This window comes from Anser brachyrhynchus, assembly GCF_964034855.1.
Source record: "Anser brachyrhynchus genome assembly, chromosome: 6".
Taxonomy (NCBI): Eukaryota; Metazoa; Chordata; class Aves; order Anseriformes; family Anatidae; genus Anser; species Anser brachyrhynchus.
The window spans coordinates 32,958,821-32,983,014 of NC_137700.1; the positions used below are offsets into that span (position 1 = coordinate 32,958,821).

The following is a 24,194-nucleotide window of genomic DNA, read 5'->3' on the forward strand; positions in this document are numbered from 1 at the left end:
GGTTATCGTAGCTCTGTAATTACCTCATGGATAATTGTTCTCCACTGGGCAGAAGACAATAAAAATGGGATGTAGACACATCCCCATGTTTAGTGAAATATCAGAATTTCTGCAGCTGAGTTTAAGAGAAAGATACTGACCTGTGACTGTCAGCAAGGACTTGAGGAAGTAATGAATAATACCAGTAGACTTCAGAGCTGATTGAAGTAGATCTGGGTTTTCTCTCACATGAGAATATAATTTATTTTTTTTTTTTAAATCGAAGAAAAACAAACCAAAAAACCCTGCCAGGTTTTTGGCCAAAGGGTACAGAAAAATTCTTAGGTTTTGCTCTCACAATATTTTTGGTTTTCAGGTTTTGATTGAAAATCTTGGAGGGAAGGAGACATGTTCCATTATAATATTGATTTTAAGGGCAATCTGTAATAGTGACTCCCTAAAGCCATTTCTGGATCCGCTGTAGTTTCTCCAGAATTCGTTTTCTTTCTACAAATCATTAGATTTGAACAATGCGTTGACACTTTGGAATTTACCTTGAGGCTAGAAACCAGCAGAGTATTACTTTTCATTTGGCCTTGTACTTTTCTTTCCCTTTATTGCTCATCCATAACAACAGATTAAGAACCCGACAAAGAGCAGCTCTTGATTCACCTAGAGCTTGGCCATACATCTTTGCTTCTTGGCATGTGGGTAGCACAAACTCCTGTTGCAGCATTCGACCATGAGATTTCTTACCTGAAAAGGGTAATGCTTTGGCGATGGGGACACGTGGGAACTCTGCTGTTGTGAAGAGCTGGGAGCCCATCTAGTACTCAGCCCCCTGGTATGATGGAGCATCCCTCTAACTTGGAGCAAATGAACCCACGAAAGCTCTGTGGTGTCTCAGGTCTCTCCTCCTACAGAGTCATTCTTCCACTGATGGAGAGACCTGCAAGTGGCCTTGCCCATTTTATTTCTCTCCTCTCTGTGCTGTCTCTGCGGTTACCTTTGTTTTGAGTACAAACCTATCTCATCACAAGACATGTACAGAACTCCTGTTAGGTTTGCTTTCACCCGTCATAGCCACACAGACTGTTTCTGCAGACAGAGCCCGGCTTTGCAGATGTCTGCTGCAAGAATGCTTTTTGTTTCCTGCTTCTTTGTCTTCTCCTCTTGTGAATGTTGAGACAAATGAGTTTATCTCTCTCAGCAGCTAATTGAGTGTGATTTTTGGGGGCAAGGAGCTACGTTGATGCATTTATGCTTGCTGGTCCAGAACAGAGTATTTTATTCTCCTCCTCTGTCTTTCCGCTCCTGCCCCACCTCTCCCTCCTCTTCTCTGCCTTTCATGACTGATAGTAAAAAGTCAAAGAATGAAAAAAGCCATTTGTTCTCTTCTGGTTAGCATCTGAAATGCAGTGAAACAACAGTCAGAAAAGGTTTGTGATGGAAATAGTTTTTCACAGCGCCTTTCTCCAAAATGTATAAACTGAATGGCAAATTTATTTCCAGAATGTTAGATGTTATCCCAGGGTGATTCTCTGCAATATTCTGCAACAGGGAATGTGAAGACTCATCCTTCCTTAATTAATACAATGTACAATGCCCGTAGGCATATGGAGCTCATCAGCATACCCTATACATTCTGTCTGCGCCAAGTTTCATGCTGGCATCCCCTCTTTGGACAATTTAAGTTTTATTTTTATTCACCTACTGCTGCATTCATTTATTAAATGATGCTCGCACTCTGAAGCTTTTCAGAGGCACTGTATTCTGCCTTAGAATACAGTGTTAATAACTGAATCACTGAGCCTTAGCATTTCAGGCATGTTATATTTGCTGTAAGAAAGTGTTCATACAAATGAGGGGAATTAAACACACAGTGAACTCAGAATCCTTATTCTGGTGTAACACATTGCTTGAGCAGATCATGTTTAAGATACTTTTGCTAGGAGACAAACTGAGAGCAGTGAGTCTTCTAACCATTGCCTTCCATGGAGAGAAGCAGCAACTCCAGCCAGGTCCTTGACTGCAGGACTGGCAGGCTGAGCTGATGGTTTCTTTGAGCATGTGCTTTGCTTTTCTAAGTTGGGCCGAAACATGGTTGATTCATGTTTCCTGAAAAACCAAAGCAATAATCTATAGCAATTCCCCATCCACGTGACTTACAAAGGAAGATAGCCAAGCACTGGGCAAACATTAATTAACTGGGCTTCTTAATATAGTAGACACTAAACTAATTTTAAATCAAATGCAGGGAAAGAGCTGAAAGTCACTCGGTATGTCAGTGATCAGTCTGGGAACCGAAACCAAAACTCTGTGCTTGCCTTTCACAGATTTGTGCAAAGCACAGCTGGCTAGAAAATGTAATTTCCCTGATTTATTTTTTTTTTCCAAAAAGCTGCAAATAACAATAAACACCACCACCCCTTAGATTTCCTTAGATTTTGATCTCCAAAATGGATTCTGTACAAGATAATCTCTGTGTTTTGGTTTTCCCCTTCCAATAATATTTTTCAGTATTTTTTCCCTTCCTATTCCAAATAAAGAAGGATGATGAGGGAAAAAAGGGGTGAGAAAGAAGAAAGCTAAAAATACGTCATTTTTTAGTATTTCCAAAAATTAATTTTTATTCTTATTTCCTTGAAGGACTTGAAATCAAAATATTGGAAAAACGAATTCTCTAAAAAGTGTCCTGTCCTTCAGAAAACAAAACAGAATCAAATCCTTCCATTGGAAAATGTTTCCAATTTGTCCACCATAAAGTTTGCAGACTTGTAATGACAGGTAAATATCCTCTCTACTTTTTAGGAGTGCTTTCCTCAAAGTAAGTCTCTGTGTTAGATGCACATGGGACAGGGCTGATAGTATATCGTGCTGAATCTTTGAGACATCTTTAAGACAATAACATCTTAGCTGGATGAGCTGATGCTTCATTACTTCCACCATGTTTTGATCCTTGAGCTTTTATTTCTCAGGAGAAACCTTCAGGACTGCTTTTACACATCAAGGTTCAGGTGTACCAAGATGAGGCAGGAGCAGCAGGCTGCATGGAAGTAGCTTATTTAGTTTGAAAGAAAGCAGCAGGACTGTGACTGCACCTGGGTACGTACCCACTACGAGTGCTGGTTTGACATAGCTGACAGATCTGCTCCCTGCACGAGGCTCAGGCCCCAGGAGAAGTTATTTCAGGCAGCACTGGGAAATTAGGATGCCACCTCCAGCATATGCCTTGCCTGTGCTGCTGGTACTTTCAAACAGGTCTGTGAGTGAGGTTCTTCACCCTTCTGCCCACATATTTTTCAGTGTTTATTTCACAAAACTTCACTTAGGTGTATTGGGATTCACAGTATGGGTAAAACAAGAGGTACCTTACATAGTATAGGTAAGGTACTTTGGTTTTGGTATTAGCATATGGGGTAAAGAAAAATGTAAATCAACAGCAGCTTTGTTCAGTTGACAAATATCCTTTAAAGATTCAGTGACATTTCTTTCCCATTGCTGTTAATTTCTGAGATATAAAGAGTCACCTTCTTTTATTCAATTAGAAGAGGAAAAAAATGTTTGTGTGCAGCAGAGACTGCTGTCGTGTGGCTTCTCTGCTGATCTGTAAGGTGGTTGAGTCTAAATATCAGCCTTTCCCTCAATGAATGAATTGACTTAGGCCTCTCTCCTCTATGTCTATGAAACTTGTAGCAACTTTGTAGTTCTGGGACCTCTAATCCACTATGAGTTTGCAGGATATTAATTCAGGTATCCAGCAGGTAGTGGGGATGGGATACAGTTAGTCAGGTAAATGTATGTACATGTACGTCTACAGCTTCTGTGTGTGTTTTCATAAGTTTGTTTGCTTTGATAGGAGGAGGCAGAACACCTCCTCAAAATTCACTGTGTCCTTTTTACAAAGCATTGGCTTTGTTGGAAAGAAATTAGATGAGAAAAAGTACTTGGCAAATGTTTTTGCCTTATCTAGCAAGCTAAGTCTTGCAACAATTACTTTTGCTGATGTCCAGAATTGTAGCACCATAGAAATTAGCACTGGGAAAGAAGTAGAAAGCTCCGGGGACCTGGCAAAGACACTTTCTTACAGTGCCTTCCTGCACAGATTATTTTTTTTCTAAGCTGTGTTTCAATTATACTGTGCAAAGAGGTGTTTTATCCATTACTCTTCAGAGACCTCATCACATCCAACCCCATCCAGCAAGATCTCCCCTGTTTAGCCACAGGGAATGATGCCATATTTATGTGTTTAATAAATACACTATTTCCCCAACTATATATATATAGTTTTCCCCAGCCGTAGTACTTTATGACGTGTTGTAAGCCTGAAGTGTATGTGGTTTGTGTGCGCATTGGCTGTTACGTGTGCACAGCCAGTGCCTGATGGGATCGAGTTTAAGGCTTGGCTCCAGCAAACATCAGGAAAACACAGAATCCACTTGATCACCCGAAGGCAACTCCAGTTATTGATACTGAGGCAACGTGATGGAGAAGGCAGTCTGTTAGCCTTTGGCCCACGTTGAAAAGGAATGTGTAATTCAGCAAGGAAACTGTGTGAGAAGATCCACATCAGTTGAACAGGAATTGTCTGGATCAGTTTCCCATACAGACTGCCCATATAGACATGGCCCTTTTGTTGCTCGGATGAGTTAGTCACATGCACTGCTTGTCTGGTACTATCCAGAAGTGTTTATTCACTTCTGGGACAGGCTACAATTAAAATTGCAACAGGCTAATTGGCAACATCCACTAATTTAATTGTAACTGCCTACAGCAAGAAGATGTGTTTTCCCCCCTTTACGTATTATTCCACAATAAATGTGACTCGTTCCTTCCTATTTCCAGTCCTTATCTATGGCACAACATCCTGCTAAGTAGTCTCCATCTGTTTCCTCTGTCTCTTTGTGTGAGCAGTCACAATTACCTTCAGTCTGACGTCCCAACCTGCAAAATGAGTTTCTAAGTTGGCATCTTGGGGAAGTCTCAATCTGTTTTAAAAGTTTTGTTTTTATTTTCAATGCCAGAGCTGCTGAATGCCATCTTGACTGCAAGGCATACCCCCGGCAAAGTGCTCAGTCTAGCAGATCCCAGACCAAGTTGAACCCTGTGACCAAGCCTGAACCCTGTGACCTGATTTTTGACCTTATTACATACCCTCAACTCAAATGTTGCTGAGGTCCAGTGATAACTCCCTTCCACACCCATAATGAATGGGTCCAGGAGATGGAGGATTAGAACATCTCTTATTCTCTGTTGATGGTTTGGGGAACAGGGATCAACAGCAGGCAGTCTGAATTGCTCAGCAGTTTTGAGCTAAGATGCTAGAGTAGCTAAATCTCAATGCTGCTGTTCATCATTAATGCCTGGTGTCTGGAAAGTGCAGGGGAAAAAATGCAAAATGGCCAATTCCAGGGAAAGGCAGTGGAGTTAGTAGAATCAGTGAGCTGACGTGTGCAGTAGGGCAGGTAACCCAGACTGAAAGTTTGTGCGTTTCTTTTTTCTTTTCTTTGCATATGCTTGCATTTTTCATTTTGAACTATATTGTGTCTTACCTAGAAACATTTTAGGAATATCTATTTAAAATGCAGAATACTGTGTTTTCCTTGCCCTTCTTGCTTGCTCTCCCTCCAGGTCAGAGATTAAATATTATTGGAACAGCATAGTAAATGCATCCATGCACAATGCTCTGCCCTCAAGATAGAAGTAAGAATTTTGCCAGGGTCCTGTCTGTCCTTCACCTTTCAAGAGCAGAGACTCCTCACCTGAAAAGAAAGGAGGAAAGATCTTGTGAAATCAAAGAACTACCATGAGAACAAAAAAGAAAAGCAACAGAAGATAGAGAAAAAGTAACCATCCCTTCTTTCCTAATGGGATTCAGAGGTCGTTTGAATTCTTAATTGGCCAGTGATCCTGTGCCAGCTGCAACACTAGCTGCAGGCTCCCCATTTCAAAAACTGCTTCTGCAGCAGTCAGGGAACATGTCAGCAGGAAAAAATGACCTTTTCTGTCACTTCTGGCTGCATCTTCTTTTCTCAGCATTTTTTATTTTTTATCTGGGTGGTGATAAATGAATAAGGATGGTGGAGGGTTTTGATTTAGCATGGTTTGTCACAGTGTGTGCCCTTTTTTTCCCCCCTGGGCCAGCCAGGACAGCAACACACATGGATGCCTTTTGTGGGCCTTGATCTGGTTTTTGCTATCTGGAGTTTGTGCATGTGCAAAATAGAGTTGAGCTGTGCCTAGAGTCTGAGGTATGACCATGAGGCACAAAAAATGTTTTCAAGCTGGGCTTATGCTTCTGAATGTTGTTAACTACTCTTTCCTTTGAAAGAGAGCTGTTCTTCAGCCAGAGGGCAATGAAGCCCCTTCCCATCCAGCCTGCTCTGCGGGCTCTGCTTGGTTGTACAGAACATGCAAGGGAAAGGTAAGTCACAGGATGCTGACATCTCTCCTCATCATATTTAAGTTGCTCAAATAGTTTTGAGCAGTGCATCCTCCAAATGTCATACAGAGGAAGAAAGGATGAGAAAATGTAAGGCTGTGAAGGTTTCTTCTGTGTTTACCTTCTTGTATTGCCAGATCTGAGAGGTTGATGTAAAGAGCTCTCAAGACAAGCTAAGTTACCACGAAGGATGAAGGAATAGCTTTACAGTCTGTGTGCGTGTTTGAAGGTGTGCTCCAGGACCTGTGTTCACATCTTGCTTTTTCCACTGCCTAACTTTTTTGCATTCTTCACGTAAAGCTTCTCCAGACAAACGACGAGAGACCGTATACTGAAAATACCCGTATTCAGGAGTCAGAAGCACTGCAAAGCAAAGCCATTGTCTCTGCCAGTGGGAACAGACTCGAGGGGAGGCATGAAGAAACAGCGCTGAGTGGGGATTTGTTTTCAGTCAGAGGCTTTGATAGAAGAGAACAACTAGGTTTGGGAGAAGGAAGGATGACCCATGAATTACTTTACAGGGTTGTTATCTGTCTGTGGATAACAGGAGCTTGTTTTGCTTTTGGGCTGCAGGAGATTGCTTTGTGAGCTTTTCCACTTGAAGTACGGCATTCACTGAGCAGAGAAGTACTGGGGGATGCTGTATGCCGGTCCTTTTGAAGTCGTCCTTGTTCTGAAAAGAACCATCAGGCTTGTCAAAACTAATTAAGGAAACAAGTAGATGGCACTGGGAAGGAAATTCAAGCTAGACTGACATGTTCCGGGAGACTCCTGTCTCGTGTGCTCACATAATGGGAATTATAAGTGGAATGGATCCACAGAGCTGTGTATGCAAACACACAACGGTAATAAGTATTCTGGCTTTTATCTGGAAATGCATAGATTTGACTAATTTCAGTCCCTTTTAAGATGGATAGCATTGTGGCAGCCCTCATATTGATGCTTCCTTTCTGGGCTTGCCTCTTTGCTGTGGGGGAGGCACAGTGCCCCCTCTGCCTGGAGGGGGAGTGGGTGACATTGGCATTGCCAACACAGCCAATGGCTCTGTGCAAAAGTCTAGTGTCTGGCTTTGAGAAGGAAATCTGGCGAGTGCAACCTCTAGAGCGATGGCTGGATTTAATAGAAAGCCTGCTGGTAAGGGCTGTGGGGTGGATTCCTAAAGTGTTCCCGACCTCTGCCAAAAAGTGCTGAAATTGCCGGTCCCTTTTATAAAGTTATAATGCATGGAAAGCACGTTCCTCTGTCCCGTTTGGTGAGTCACAAGTGAGAGTCACGATCGCTGAACAGCTGAGAACAGCGTTTATGGCTCATTGTGGAAAAAAGCAGAACGATTTTGCTATGGACTGGAAAGATGTGCTCTTCCTATGTACTGGGAAATAATGATGCTGCACTCTGTAGTGTTTTCCACTGACATTTTAAGGGATTTCCTATCAGTCCTACTGTCACTTTTAACACTACCCGGATCTTTCAGAAGATTTGACACTGATAATTGCATGGTCACAGGGACTCTGGCCCATCCTGGCATCCTTTCTGATAATGCACAGTGCTATCTTCTTTGTGGCATCACCCTGAAACTGGTGGTAGTGATTAGGGAACAGGCTATTTCTCACCAGGAGTGGAAATGATGAAAGCTCTGCCTGCACGGCTTTGTTTTGCTGTGTTGTTTTTTGCTACGGTTCACGGTGTGTTGTGAGTAGGTTTGCGATTGAAGCGATGCTCTAAGTTAATGAGCAGAGCCAATTTCGGGTACCTCCACTCTGGGTCATACTGAGCTGTTTTGGCATTTGCAGCACTGGCTGATCTTAGCTGAACCCTGGCACATACGCGTGTTTGTTGTTGCTTCAATCGCTTTTTCAGCTCCACAAAAATATATCAGAGCATCTGTATTTGGTATGTTCTTTTTTTTTTCCTTTTTGAAATGTTTTAGCTGTTGATGCCCCAAGGATTAAAGCAGCAAAAGGTTGTGATAAAAATGTTTCAGAACATTAGGGAATTGTGAACGTTGGCTGGCTCAGAGGGAATCTATTATTTACAATCTACTGTATCAAATTCAGCTTCCACCAAATTAGAAACTGATTTTTGTCGTTGTCCCTTTTTAATCTAACCCTTTAGTTAACTTGGGAGAAGCAGCTCCATAAATCACGTGGACATCTATGGATATTTTTTCCCCCTGCCAGCCATTGCTAGGAATAAATGTTCATCTCCCAGTGATTCTTATCAGCCAGCACACTAAGAATAACATTTCTGTTCTGGGCTTGACTTTCCCTCTGCCAAGAGGAAAATTGTCTTTCTAGTGTACCTTGCAAAACATTTTTAGGGAGTAAAATAAATTAAAAAAAAAAACACATGAAGATTTGCTTTGAGGTGCTTGGGTTTCAGCCAGTGGGTTTACAGAAGTTGATGCCTTGTTTCATAATTTTGAAGGGCAAATGATGAATAATGTCTTACATTTCTTTATCTGAACTTTACCATGCATATGTACATCCATTGAAAATGGGGAAACTGAGAGCCTGGAGAAGAGAAGGCTCAGGGGCAACCTTATCGCTCTCTATAGGTACTTTAAAGGAGGCTGTAGCGAGGTAGGGGTTGGTCTATTCTCCCACGTGCCTGGTGACAGGACGAGGGGCAACGGCCTACAGTTGCGCCAGGGGAGGTTTAGGTGGGATGTTAGGAAGAGCTTCTTTACTGAAAGGGTTGTTAGGCATTGGAATGGGCTGCCCAGGGAAGTGGTTGAGTCACCATCCCTGGAGGTCTTTAAAAGACATTTAGATGTTGAACTTAGTGATATGGTTTAGTGTAGGACTTGTTAGTGTTAGGTCAGAGGTTGGACTAGGTGGTCTTGGAGGTCTCTTCCAATGTAGGCAATTCTGTGATTCTGTGAGATAAATGGTAGCAAGATTGCACAGCAAACCAGGAACAGATCTTGCCTCATTATTCAGCTGAGTAAAAACCCTTTTTAATTTTCTGTTTATAAGCATGTGGCTGCTGTCCTCACCTTTCTTGCAGCGTGAAAACAGAGCTCTGGTTTTGATGGATCTTGGAACCAGCTAGCTTTGCCACCACAAGAATGGTTGCTGTATTCTTGATCTTGGAGACAAGGGACAGGTTGGCTCATTCACCAGCAGCTGGAAGGGTAGTTTATAGGCCAGCACATAGTCCCTGGGAGCAGGCTGCATAGGAACATAGAAGAGACAACGAAGAGGGTAGGAGGTAGGGACCTACATGCAGTGTCACAGGGTTGAACTGGTTTTGCTTTTCCTCACTCTTTGTCCATCTGACTGCAGCCTTTTACCTCACCTGATGTTGTCTTTTCTGTTTTTTTCTCTCTTCCCCCTAGGTCAGTGGCAGGTTTGGATAAAGAACCAGACCTTGTACACATGGAAGCCCGGACAGCTGATGGACGTGAGTGCCTGGAGCCAATGCTGAAAAAGTGTAGTTTGAGTCAAGAATGGAATGGGAATTGAAATTCACTTTGCTCATTTTGTCTCCCCATTTACATTTTAATTGATAGGAAAAATGTGGGTCATGGGGTTTGATGTGAGACATATTTTTATCCTTCAACCCTGGGGGAGAATTCAGAGGCTGCAGGGCTTCTGTCTGTGGAGAGGATGGGCAGAAGCACTATCTGTTGAGCTACGGAGCAGTCTATTCTGTTCACTATTAAACTTTTTTTCGATATCACGTATTTTACGTGATTCATGTATGAATCATGAAGAGCTGAGTTGCCATCGCTGTGCAGTACAGCCTCCATACATTTCCAGAGGTGTTCAAAACAGCTAAGTTCTTCCTAGGAATCTGAGAAATTGCTTACGGTCAGACTTCTCTGGCCAGAATGTCTCTATGCCCCACGGACCCTTTGACTCATTTTGAAAGGATTTTTCAGTTTTGCCTAGGATGTGTGAATAGGTCCTCCATACCAAAATGTTGCATGCCTTGAAGAGATGCCTGGATCTGAAGTAAGAAATAGGAAAAACAAAACAAAATCTTAACCCCTCACTGAAATGAATCTAGCCACATTTTCAGTAGAACAGATTTCTCTGTAACAAACCTCCAGCAAAAACAATGTGTATTAGGAAACTGATTTTCTCCACCACTCTCTCTACAGTGCTTTAGTTATTTCTTACAGGATTTTTAGCATGTTAATGCATCTCTTTCTGGGGGTGAAGCCAGCATTACTCCAGCTCAATGCTACACACCTGTGGGATGTATCCCTTTTATGCTACAGGGACAGCGTAGAAAAGCAGCATAAGACTCAGGTTGTAGAGGATTTCTAAGGGGAAAAGACTTTATTTTTGCTGGTTGCAAACTTTTTTTGCTTTAGTCAAGTGCTGTGTAGGCCAGATGCTGTGTGAACGAGCTTCTGTCTATCAGGGTGACTTCTCTGAGGCTGTGGATCTTCTAAAATCATTCATTGGCCTCCCACTGCTATTTAGTGATGGCAGCTGAATAAATAACCAGGCAATAAAAGCTCAGGAGTGACAGCTGTTTGTTGAATATGGGGAAAGAGCAAAACAGGCTGGCAGGTGGGTGGGCAAGGTAGGGAGGCTTCTTCAGTGTCTTTGCAACTGCATATGCTGTTGTAGAGATTCTAGGAGAAGTGGCAAAAAACAAGTAAAGAAGTAAGTAAGTAGGCAAACAAACTGCTGATGAGGGCTGTTTTCAAACTAAGTTTACACTTGCTCACCCAGCTATTTGAATACTGGATGTGTCAAGGATGTAGATGCTTCATTTGAAAGATGTCTCCCCTGTTCACAGACAGCTCTCTTCCTTTGGGCCCTGTTTGCTTGGGGGGGCTTCTGTTTGTTCTTGTTTCAACATATAAATTCAGCATTTTGGAATTGGCTGTTGATGTTATTGAGGGTTTCCCTGAAAGTCAGGCTTGAACAGTAGCGTCAGCAAAACAGGCCCGTTGCAAAGCATCGTCCCAGCAGGCGGGACCCAGTGGGCTGTGCTGGCCCTGCTGGGGTGTCCTGCTGGGGGACAGCTCCAAAAGGACTCATCTCCCAGCCAAACACAGCACAGAAGAACCATATTGCTCCAATTAGAGTTTTTAAGGCTTAAAAATGATGTTAGCTTGTGTTATAAAACATTGACTGCCTCAGAGCTATAGGCTCACCTGGTGTGAAATGGTACAGCTCTGTGTGCCTAGGAAGGGCAGGCTGAACTTTCCTTCTGGCTGGCTCCATAGCAAAAATGGTCCTTCATGCTCTCACTGAAGTGGCTGAGGCACTTAGACCTGCTGGAAAATGGGTCCCTGCAATTATATCCTCTTGGCTGGAAAGTTTGTGACTAAAGTTTTCCCTCAGTGGTTGGCAGGAGGAAAAGGAGGCTTTTATGATGCCTCTCAGGTCAGTCTGGTGGCTCAGGCATTTACCTGATGCATTAAGAGACAGAGATTTGAGTATTCCCATTGCTTGGCTCTAGTCAAGAACTGGAATCCCTGTCTTCAATGCCCCTGACCATTTTAAAAGTACACGATTCTTCTAGAGGGGCATTTGTCTTTGGTGTGTGGTATTTGGGATTAGAATCCTGAACTTGATGTTTTTTCTTTCTTTCTTTCTTTGTTTTTTTTTTTTCTTTCTTTTAATTCTTTTAATTTCTGTTTTTTTTTTCTTTTTTTTTTTCTTCTTCTTCTTTAACAGTAATTACTCATGGGATCCAAGGACTGATCTAATACTGATTCAGACACTGGAGCCTAAAATACATAAATACATTGCATGGCTGGGAACAAACAGGTGGCGGGACACGCTAGAGTATCATTCATCCATAAATGAATCAGGGCTATCAATAAACTCATGGAGCTGGGGGGTGGAAGTCCTGTTCACTCTTCTGTTGTATGTCCTTTGAGACATCTTGCTCCATGGGTATTGTCTGTCTGGTCATTAGGAGTGGTCTTCAAACATAATCTACCCCAGTACATTGTCTCTCTGAATATTTGCAAGATGCTGTGAATTCCAGCGCCTAGCTGATCTCAAGCTGTTCCTGTCTTTTACAGCAGATGAAAATTTTCACTTTTTTTTTTCTTCAACATCTTGGCAGAGCTATTGTAGCTGAATAATAATCTAGGCTTGCGTTTCTAAATTATAAAAACATGTAGGAGCCTTGGGCACTGTACCTTCTGCCTGGGTGTAATAGCGGGAAGGATGGGGCTGAATGCAAGGGAGCTAATACATGGACACAAGCACCCACAAGTGCTCCTAGGAAAGATATATTAAACTTCATGGTGTTCAGTGAGATAATCTCCTCACTCACAGGTATGATACAATAAACAATATTTTAATTACAGAGAAACAGTAAATTAAAAAGAAAGACAAACCTTACCTGAAAGATAAAACAAGATAATGGTAACTAATTCCTGGTGAATAATAACACACTCCAAATTCTCAGTGTGGGTGACCATGTTAATTAACAATAGGGAGGTGTTTTGAGCGCCTCAACTGGAAAATGGATATGCCTCTGGGAAAGCCACTCCATAATCCTAAATGAAATAAATTTGTCAGAAGGGTTTGTGGGGAGGCATGGATGTTGGGATTGGAGCTGCAGCAAAACCTTCAGGCTGCTTGGTGTCCATATTGCCACGTTCACGGATGGGCTGAGAAAATAGCTGGATGTTAGGTTATAAGCACAAGAAGTTTTTGAGGCCAGCTAGGAAATAGGGGGCACTTCTCAACTCTTTTTGCAGTGAAAAGAAAAACAAACAAACAAAAAGAATGAAAAAGACTAGTTCTGCTGTAGTCCGAGACATTATATAAACTGGAAATAATCCCCAGATCGAAGCCAACTTCTCTTAAGGCATGCATCTCCCAGTGAAAAGTAAGCAAGGCTTCATAGGGCTGCGCAGCTTGGGCGCATGCCACCTGCCCCTCTGGGGAGCCATCCTTGGACAGGAACTTGGGATTGTTTCTTGCTTTCAGTCATACTCACATATGAGCTGAGTGCTGGGCAGATAACGCAGGGGCAGTTCACCATTTGACTTACAGAAAAATGTGGGATGTTCTGGGAATTTAAATATTAAACAGGAGATGCTGATGATTTTAGAAGATAGTTGTGTAGGGTCTTCTGGGATTACTACTTTTGGACTTTTGATCTTCAGCTTCCATTCAGCTGAAGAAAACCAGCCTTTCTGGCCTTGAAATTTTGGCCTTTGCAAAAAAAAAAAAGAAAAAATCCTCAGAGTTTTGGAATATCCTAATTTAAACTGTTGATTTGGGTTTTTCTCTAGTCTGATCCTCTGGCCTTGCAAAATATCCACATCAAGGTTTGTTACACTGCATGGCATTTTTTCTTGCTTAGATGTTACTGTTTATTATACCCTGTCATATTTTTACCTGACTTTTAAAGGGAATTTTGTGTTTTAAAGGGGTGGTTTTTTTTGTGTGTTTTTAAAGGGATGTGTTTTAACGGGAATTATTTTTCATTTTATGTGGGACATCAGGAGGAAACTCAAAATTAAACTTAGTTTTATATCCAAAGACAGGTTTGAAGATCATTTTTTTTTTTTTGTGCCTATGTTTTCTTCTGCAGGTTTTGTGTTGAAAAATATATGAAAATAAATAAACAAGTTACTAAATGGAAAGTGGATAGGGCACTACCCCCCTTCTCTACCACCAACCTCCTGTGAATATTAATCGAGTGCCATTCTTTGAGTATGTTTGATTGCTGGTGTAACACACTCGAAATGACACATTTCTCAGTAGGCAGGAAGCTAGTTGTCATGTCAACACTTGTGGTTTATTTGCATTTATTTGTGACAGGTTTTTATTCCTCCTCCCATTCTGTCACTCAGCAGCAGCAAATTATCCCCTTTTTGGAAAGATAAGAATATCCAGGCGACCGTGTGGGAGAACATAGTGGTGGGAACGAGCTGCTAAAAATACAGCTCCTGACCTCTCCTCCTGGTTCTGCCTAATTTTAGTGCTACCTCGAAGAACAGGTCGAGGCTGCTGAGCTCTTTGGGTTGAATGACAATATGTAAGACCCTCTTGTTTTCTCAGGAGTTTCTTCCACCCACTGTAGAGATGCCTTAGATTCCACATTCAGGGCCTAAACAGCAATTCTGGGTGAAGTCTGTGTATGTCAGTTGATGAAAAGCCTTTAGTTATCCCAGCTGAGGATCTGACCCCTCTACTGCTGCTGGTATTTTATGATGGGAGAAAGCACAGCCCTTCTGCTAGCCCAGTTATTTGGCACTGTCTCTACATCAGACATGTTCCACCATACACCATATGCATTAATTACCTCTAGATACTCTGAGCTGGCACCGGCAACTGTTACTGCTGCTTTAGCATCATCGCTGGGCTATGTTTTCAGTGCAGGGCCAGATGTATGCAACTGCTCTGAATCAGCCATGTAGCTCTTATTAACCTGGAATTCCCAGCGTCTCTACCAGGTCCGCAGCCTTTAAACACAGGCTTTTAGTGGCACAAACATTTGTCAGATTAACGTTTGGTTGATTTTTTTCTTTTTTTTAATTCTTTTGACCTGCTTTGTGTTCTCTTTGCATTCCTCGGGTCTGTCGGTGGGACTAGGCAGTGGAAGGTGAACCTGCCAAACTTTGTGAATCTGTCTTTGAACGTGAGAAGGCAGTTAGCTGAGTGTCAGAGGATCTCGGTTGTGCCCCCACTGCTTTGCAGTTAAACACATTTTGCTGTTGCTAAAGACACAGATGAAGGACAATGGCAGAGGTTATGGGATGGACGATCCTGTAAGAAATTTTGCTAGGCTGGTTGCACCCCCTTTCAACTTCTTTTATCCTTTTGGGTTAGTTCAGCAAGATTCATGTTAATAGGTGCAATCATGGGAACTAAAACCACTGCATTAAGCTCACCTCAGTCATTACAAACTCACTGTTTTCATCCTGAATGGTATGTTCTCACCCTTTGTAGAAAAGTCAACAAGTGCTTGAAGCTAAGAAGCCTGTAAAAGTGCTGCAGTGTAAAAGATATGACCCTTTTATCATTGCAGCCATCATTTTAGTTGTATTTTCATTTTCTCCCTAATTTGCAGTTTTCAGAAGAGCAGTTGAAAGGCAGAGATGGCATATTTAGATTACATACATCCAGAGACACAATACCATGATTGTTCTGTTTCATGAGATCCTTTCTTAGCCTGAGTGAAATGACGCTTAATCCCCTGTAACCTCTGCCAGCTTGTTGGAGGTGAGCCTGTCTCTTCTTGCCCCTCTGAGCATCTGGCTATATATCTGCTTTCTCATCCAGGCCCCTCTATTGAAGCATCTTGACTACCTTATGTTGTCTTCACATTGTTCTCCCCGTCCTATTGCTCTCAAGCAATGCCAAGGACTGGCAGGGCATCCCATTACTGTGAGGGTCTTCCTGTCCTCTCTCCAGACAGAAGCATTTTACACCTATTGCATGTAGCTACTGTTAGGACTCTTCGTCTAATCATGCTATTTCATGTCCATGGTGTTTTCCTACCTAGCTTATATATGGCTATAATAACTGTTAATTTGGTGATAAACTTATAATTTTCACAACAGAATAAATTAAACTTAATAGTGCTGGTTTGGACTTCTTTTTCTCCTTGCATGCTACTCCCACAATAAAAAACAGATGTCAGGATAGGGTATTTTAGGGGGAGAATGGAAATATAATACTCAGTAGGACAGTGGAATGGATAAATTCCACCTAGGTGGCTTTTGAAATCTTTTCTTCTCTGTATGGTATCATCATCGGTTTTCTGATGCATTTATGATCTGTACCCTCCACTTGTCAGAGGGATATCTGCACAATGGGAAAGGGAACAGTGGGTATGGAAGTGTGATGAATTCCTGACTCCAGTGAGCAGTTACAGTTTTAAAGGTCAGAGGTGGATCATGCAATAATGTCTAGCTAGTTGGAGATGAGATTAAGACTTCCCTTCAGAGACCTTCTTCTGAGCTGCTGATGACATTTTCAGACAAGGTTTCTGCATGGGTATTTCTCATGTGTACATATTCTCCCATTACAGACACCCACTATTTGACCTGTCGGATCCAGGAGTGCTCAGAGACCAAAAGGACTGGGCCATTTTCACGCTCCATTGACATCAGCTCCCTCGTTGTTCAGGATGAATATATCTTCATCCAGGTATGTTGACTTGATGAGAACGTGACAAGAATTCTGCCTGCACAAGGTGTTTGTTCTGGGGAAGAGAGAAGGCATATTCTTAGGACAAGTGTGTGGGACTGCAAACCGTAAGAGCAGGGAGTCTATATCCACCTACTGTAGACTGGCAATGCAGTCTGAGACAACATAATTGATCTCTGTTCCTCACTTGTCTCATGTTGAATCTGATATATTTTAAGTTTGCTCATCGATAATCATGAGGGTCCACGTGTTTCACAGAAACTCTAACTTGCTATTGTTGTGTCTGCTTGGAAATTGCAAAGAAGTTACTGTGAACTGAAAAGAACAGAGAAGAGCAAAGGAAAGGTGTGAGTGATCATTTTAACAAATGGAAGGTTTATGCTAATTTGACAGTCAAGTAATGCTAATGGATTGAACAAAGATTTGTAGTGGGAGGTAAAATAGCAGAGAGATTGGAAAAAAGATGTTACAGGACACCTTCAAGGTAGAAGATGGCTGTAAATTATCCAGCTAGTTGATGAGGGTTTTGTAGATGAGGAGGAAGTGGCAGAACTTAAACAAGAAACTTCAAGTTTTTGAGATTTTCTGAGAAAACATGGGCTGAATGATATGAGGCCATTTCTCCATATTTCATAACTATGGAGTTGTGAGAAGAATCATACAGTGTCTAAGAGAAATTCTCAAATATGTGCCATTCGAGTGAAGACCATAATCTAGGCTGCAGTAATTCCAGGATGTAGAGGACTAGAGAACTCAGGAGACAGAGATCAGACGTGATGATGGTATCTAGATGTCCCCCTTGATGAGGAGTGGAAATGAGATGAGATGAAACTTTAATCCAGGTGGTAAAGGAAAGACACACGCTTCCTTTTTTGACTGGGTTAAGTAAAGCTCCTTTTTTTTTTTTTAATTGTAAATATCCAAATTGTAAGTTCTGCACCATTTATTGTGAAATTATTCTTAAAAACTGAAGTTTAGGTGAGAAGGCTGATAATCTGTGCTGGGATAAGGTGAAGGACTGGATCCATATGACTCTGGAAGACTGCAATATAGAAAATGCATGCACATGAGTAGCATTGGCAGTCTCCTCCTCATGTGAGCAGGAGAGTGAGCTGCTCTGGAGAAGGCTGATTGTTATGGAAGCCACAGCCCCCCTTGTTCCCTCCATGACACCCAGCCTTCCACCACTTCTTTTGGCATCGGGGGGAGACTTGCTGCTAGAATACACTGAGAGTGTAGCTGTTGCAGCTTTAGTCATGATTTCACTAGAGGCAAAGGCTTTCCAATCAATAAATGCTGTTACTCACCAAGGAGTATTTTTGAAAGACTTTGTTAATCTGGAGGTTTATATCTGGCTGAGGGCATTGTGGAGCATCCAATTCTTTATGGTTAGCTTGAGGTCTCGCAGACATTCCTCATTCCATGGCTCTCACTTGTATTAAAAGAAGGCTGCTCTGTGTAGAAGCTTGAGCTTGCAGTGATGGCATCTGCCTGGTGTGTGCACTCCTCTGACTTAAATTAGCAATGAGTGGAAACAATGGCTTCAAGTTAAAAAAAAAAAAAAAAAAGTTTGTATACAAACGTGTGTGTATATGTAATACTTCAAGTGACTTGAATGCCCTTAGCACTGTTTTATTTCAACGTTATTGTGGGTATTAGTTAGTGTGTAGTAGTGTAGTAGTTAGCGTTAGTGTGGGTATTCAGAGCGAAAATTATATACCCCCACTTCTTAAAAATTTTAAATGCACAAACTAAGCATTTATACTGGTTTGGGCAGGCAGGACACTCTCCCTTTCACAGCTTGTCTATTGCTTTTCCCTCTTTTTTGCATCCTACGTGTGGGAATGCAAAAAATGCCTGGAAACTGGGCATGAACTGAGCCCGCGTAGTTCTCAAGCAAGACGCAGACACTTCAGATTCACAGCACACCCCTTTCTGAGCTGAAGGTGTGTTAAATCCACCGTGTCCAGCATGTGGTCGATGGGCTTTGCAGAGTGTTTGCTTGGTACATATGTAGGAGTACTGATATGTCCTGGATGTATTAATCTCAGAAGTCATGTGATGTAGCTGCCTATTATGGGATGTGTCAGATTCACTGTGTGCAATATCTCATGCATATCATTCTGTCTGGGTAATCTTGGGCAGAAATATGGGAGCCAGCTCTTCTGAATTTCAAATATTAGAGATGAATAAATAAATATCAAATTAAATGTTAAGAACCTGGTGAGGCTTAATAGCTGCATAAAAGATAGGTGCATGAGCTCCCATCTGTCTGTGCTGGAACAAATCAAAAGTAATGTTGTGGAGTAAAGAGGGTAACTCATTTCTTTTAATGTTTATCATGAAAGCATTAGGTTTTTAGTCTATACCGGTAGTCTGTGCTCCCCTAGAGTGGACAGATCAGAACCTTCAAGGGCAATTCATCTTCTCCTAGACACCTATTGCAGGATGAGAAAGGTCTCTCTCTGTATGTTCTTTTGTCTTTAACATTAGAAGGCACTTAAGCGTAGCTTAGAGAAGACCCATAACTTTCCAACAGCTATAATGAGGGAAGGTGAATCGCAATTATTGATACCAACATTTCAGATTATCTGTATGCAGCTATTCACCAGTGTATATCCATTCTAATCAAATTGATAAACAGGCCTGTAGTGTCAGATTCCTGGGAAGAATTAACCTGTATAACTGTGCACTCAAAGCAGATGTGATGTTATGGTGCATAATGTGCAGGGGAAGGGAGAATATGGAAAATGTTATAGTGCCATTATAAATCAGCGCTTCCTTATGTGGAGTGTTGTTGTGCAGCACTTCTGAAAGGATCTTGCAGAATTATAATGCAAAGAAAGAAAAATAAGAATGATCCTATGCTCGAAAGAAACTTGCCTAAGAAGAGAAGTTGAAAAGACTGGGACTAGTAATCAGGCAAAGGAGATAAATAACAGCACAAAATGAAAAATATAAAAGGTAATGAAGAGGGAAGAAGTAGCTACTAAGAGATAACAGGAAGAATTCTTATGAATAGAATAGTAGGTGATCATTCTGAACTTATTGATTGACTTTCTATTTGACTGACAACTAGTTGTTGAAGGATGTCTAGCACAGCTGTAGGAGTAGGTAAGTCTGCATAAATTGATACATAAAGAGAAAATCGCGCCCTCTGTTATGTGTATAAGATTTCATTCAATTCACAAGATTGCTCTTGTGTAGCCAGGAGCCAATATCAGCTCCTTCCTTCATAGTTAATATTTAAAATTCGTGTGGCTTGCAAAGTAGATCACTTATTTGTGAGAAAATCTTGGAATATGGTATTAAGTGTGAATTTATTTACTGTACACAAAAAGGAGCTAATTTTATGAAGGTGTACGAAATATTAGCTGCAACTTTGCCATTAAGGTCAATGTCAGTTATGTTCAATTATATAGCTGTGCACTAGTGAAGCCAGTAATTTAGAGCAGTACCACACCTGTCCCTATAAGTGCCTTTGAATACTTTCTACTGAATTCGTATCGCTTTCTCAAGTCAGGTGCAGAGGTAACCTGAAACTGTGTACAAGATTTGACTTTCTGACAAACACCTTACATTATAAGACGCAGGGGTCAGGAACTGTCTTTTGTTTTGTATATGTATCTAGGCTCTTGATATTTTGGAGAATTTCTATGGTAAAAATAAATCACAGCGTTGTTCTGGAGAAAAGGTTTTTCAAGCAAGTCAAGTATCAGTATGAGTAATAGAATTGCTCAGGTTGCTGAAAAGAGACTAAAATTCAACACTTTAATGAATGTGGGGATTATTTTGCAGAAAACTGTTTTGAGTGAGAAGCATTGTTTGGAGCAGAAACTTCTTATTTTTCTCTAAGCAAGCAAATAATATCAATGCTACTTAGTTCTTTAAAGTAGCTATGAAAGAGCAGGAATGATCTATGTAAGTTTCCTTGCCAACAGATGAAAAAGTTCCACTGAAAATGCAAGAAAGCATGAGCAAATGTCATTGCTTATTGCAGAGAGTGAAAAAGTCTGGGCTGAAAAATTCTCAGTATAGTGTTGCTTATTTGTGGTGGTCTAAGAACTAATGGGGATATTAAAAAAACGGCAGTGCGTTCACTGGGAATCAGCTTTGCTGTAAAACCCCATTTTTTGCAGAAAGCAACATTCACGTGGGCAGTCCTGCAGCTGGCAGAGGGAGCTAATCATTGCTAAGTTAAAGTCATTCCCAGTTGTGTAATGGTAATGTGGAGGTTATCTCAGGTGCAATAACTCAGTGGTTCCGTTGGGTGCCTGGAGTCCTGTGCTGGACAAGTCTGACAACCAGCGGGGACTGAGGACATTCCCGGCTCAGTGGTGCAGCCCCAGGTAAGGACTGGATTTTCCCACGTGTCAGGTGAGGGACAGTAACAAAGATGAAACTTTCCAGGTTGTGTGGCATGAAGATTGCTGGCAGTACTGCTGTTATAGTGCTAGTGGCCTAGGGATGTGAGTGAGACGAAGTTTACAAGAAGAGGTAGTATTTTTTTATGAGATAGAACTGATAGAGTTAGAAAAGGCACAGATAAGCTTTTGAGTATACTCATGAGATCCTAAGGGACTTGAGCAAGGATTTGTTATGTGAAAAATACCTTCCCTCCCCTGAACTATAGAAGTAAGTCTCATAAAATATTTCTCCTCCCTATTAATCTTGTTGCGTTTTCCTTGTGTAAACTCTTCAGTGTGTGGCTTTCCTCCCAGAGGTCATACCAGTCTAGCTCAACATCCAGTTAACACTGTCCCTATTCCTCCCTGAAGTTTCTGTCTCTGTCAGTGCTTAGAGACCCTCAGGGTAACTTTGAACCATTTGATTTGAACTGGCTGTAAGTCAGTACAGAGATGTGTGGATGGGCAATCAATACCTATCATGATTGTTTTTTATGTCTTTATTTTTCTCTGAGATGGTACAGGGAATCCGTACCATCTGCAGCTGAAGTCGATCTGAAATGTAGCTCAGACTTTCAGCACTTTCCATGGCACTGGCAGAGCTCCTGGGCACAGCAGGCTCTTCTGAGTTTTAGAAGAAGCTGATGCCTGGTTTGAATTTGGGGGGGTGATGCCTGTTTTCTCTAGAAGGCCAAACAAATAAATGCCTTTTGAGATGGACACGCTTAGGTCTGCCTTTAGGGCTAAAGGCTTGTGGTGTCACCTTGTAGGGACAAGAAACGACACCTGCAAGCCCTGGTTGAAAAAGGCCCTGTTCACTTCAGGCTCTGCTCCATTTCCACTTTTAATGGGAAGTTGCTTGCACCATTAACCAGAGAGGTATGCTGAGAGGCATTTCATTATTGCTTCCCAAGGCCTTTAAAGAAGGAGAACATGGGGGCCTCTTCCCTTTTCCACTCCCATTACAAAATGTAACATAATTTATGAAGGTGTTTAACTGTAGGCTGAAATTCTTAAGAGGGTCTTGTGTTCCTGGTTCTCAGGTACCAAGGCATCGACGTATTAATCACTGCTGTTGTCCCTTCCCTGGCTCCTTCTGCTATTTCCCCTCTTGGGAAGATTTCTTGGCAGCTTTCTATGTCATTTCATTTGCAGCTCAGCATCCTGGGAACCCCAGGAGCTGCACCACTGTCTCTTGACTCCTGATTCCTCCGGTGTAGGTTGTCATGGGACATGTGAAGGTCCCATTCTCAAAAAGCTAAGCTGCTCTGGTGGTTGCCTTTCTTCTGAGGATGACATAATGAAGGCGGAAGTGTGAGGTGAGCAGGGAAGAGAGGGTCTTGGCTGTTGTTAAAAGTCCTCCTGAATGAGATAGGATTGGCAGTGTGGATGCTAAGAAGCAGAGGATGGTGATCGCTCACAGCTTGCACATGCAGCAGTGTGGGAGCAGCTGCCGTTATTCTAGACAGCAGGAGCTCCATGTGGAAAGTGAAAAGTTTGTCAAAATGCTCTTCATCATCTGAAGTAATTTTACACTTAGAGTTTTGCTCACTTCAGAGAAGTGTACGGCAGGGCAGTATCTCAGCCTGCTCACTAGGATGAGCGAGAACAAGCAAACCCAGAATTTCCCTAGATGTTGCGTAGAGCAACTAAGTGTAACTCTCACAATACACATCTAAATAATTCCTCTGGTTCACGGGACCAACCACTTTTGCCAAAAGCTGTTGAAGCAATTCAGTCTTCTTTTGCATCAGAAAGTCCCCTTAAACACACTGATGTCAGCATTTGCCCATAATTACTTAATTACTGATAGCTTCTTAGGGCACCTATAATCAATAATATTACCTTTTCAGGATTTCTGGATGCTTGGAGTCTCATCAATGTGTGTCCAAAAATCTTAGTTGAAGTGATGTGATGGAAAATGGCTTTTGTAAAAAATGCTGCTGCTGCTTGTTTTTGTTTTTTTTTTTAAATCTGAATCAAATTCTATTTTTATCGAATTTGATATCTTTATGAGAATGTATTTTTTCCAGGCTCTGTAAAAAAGAAAAATATTCATTATTTATAGCTTTAGAACTGGGGTGGGAGCACATTTCATTTCTCTTTAAAGGTTTATGGAGAAAAAGAAGTTCCTAATTATTCCATAAGCTATATATATATGTTTGAGCTTAGCTCAGAGAAATAGTTTATTACTATATTATTGCTTGTAACTGTGGTTATTTAGTCAAACTTAGAAGTGCCAACATTTAGTAGGACATGAGTGCATATTTCAAGTTTATCAAGTATTTAGAGCTGGACTAAATGAGTGTGCTTTGCTGAATCAAATACAGTTGTCAGGTGAGTAGACATCAACCAGCAGCCACAGCTGAGATTATACCAATTCGTATGGATACCCAACTTCAGCTCTCAAGCTGTCAGTTTAATAAGTTTAATCAGTTTAAGTAGTAAACTTCCCCAAGAATAAAGAAAGGAAATTTATTTATTTATTTATTTATTTATTTATTTATTTACTTTAATGTGAAACCTCTCAGTGAAATGAGATACGGAAGAAATTAAACTTTGATTTCCCGGTCTAGAGCCTTCTCGTGATTTCTGTAGAAGCTAAATACACTATGTTCAAATATATATTTCTTTCCTCCATTTTTTAAGTAGGAGCCAAAGGTCTTAACAGAAATCAATCTGTGCAATTTATTTTTAACTTCACCCTGCTTAGCTCCAATTGATTTTTATCTTTGCAATCGATGGTAGAGAGAACGGCTTGGCGGGACAATGGAGCACTCCAACTTGTAGGGTTTGGTCTTTGAGTCTTTTATTGAAGAAATCATTAAAAGCTTATTATGAAACTAATAGGATGAAGACGTTTAAATGATGAACATCATTACATCTGTTTAACTGGTGAATAATGCCTGCTACAGCTGATCTTCTCTTGCCCCTATTTAAAATGTCTCTTGCCCCTGTTCAGAATGCTGGACAGCTCTCCAGTGGGGGAAATTAATCCATACAGATGAAAGAAAGTGCAACCCAGGTGCTAGTTAAAAGTCTTCTTAAAGCAAGATAGGCAGTAAGTAGTTGGCTACTTTCCTATTCACTGCTGTGTGTTTTTCATCCATTTCTAGCACTATTTCATCTTTTCTGTGCCAAATGTTATCAGAGTTGGAACATGAAGCTAAACATCTGTTGATAAAAATTGATTATCATTTTTCTTTCCTTTATTTATTTATTTATTTACATTTATTTTTTTCCTAGCGCTTTTTGTGCTGTACTTTTTTCTTTATCGCT

At 41.3% G+C, this 24,194-nt stretch overlaps 1 protein-coding gene across 15 annotated transcripts in view; it reads left to right on the forward strand.

The window, feature by feature from the left end:
• SORCS3 (sortilin related VPS10 domain containing receptor 3) overlaps positions 1–24,194 on the forward strand; it is a 313,425-nt gene that overhangs the window by 214,427 nt on the left and 74,804 nt on the right. For all 15 annotated transcript variants that reach the window (XM_080597782.1, XM_080597781.1, XM_080597774.1 and 12 more), the window contains 2 exons: positions 9,759–9,823; positions 16,391–16,509. In XM_080597782.1, coding sequence (XP_080453908.1) covers positions 9,759–9,823; positions 16,391–16,509 — 184 coding nt within the window. The remainder of the gene's footprint in view (positions 1–9,758; positions 9,824–16,390; positions 16,510–24,194) is intronic.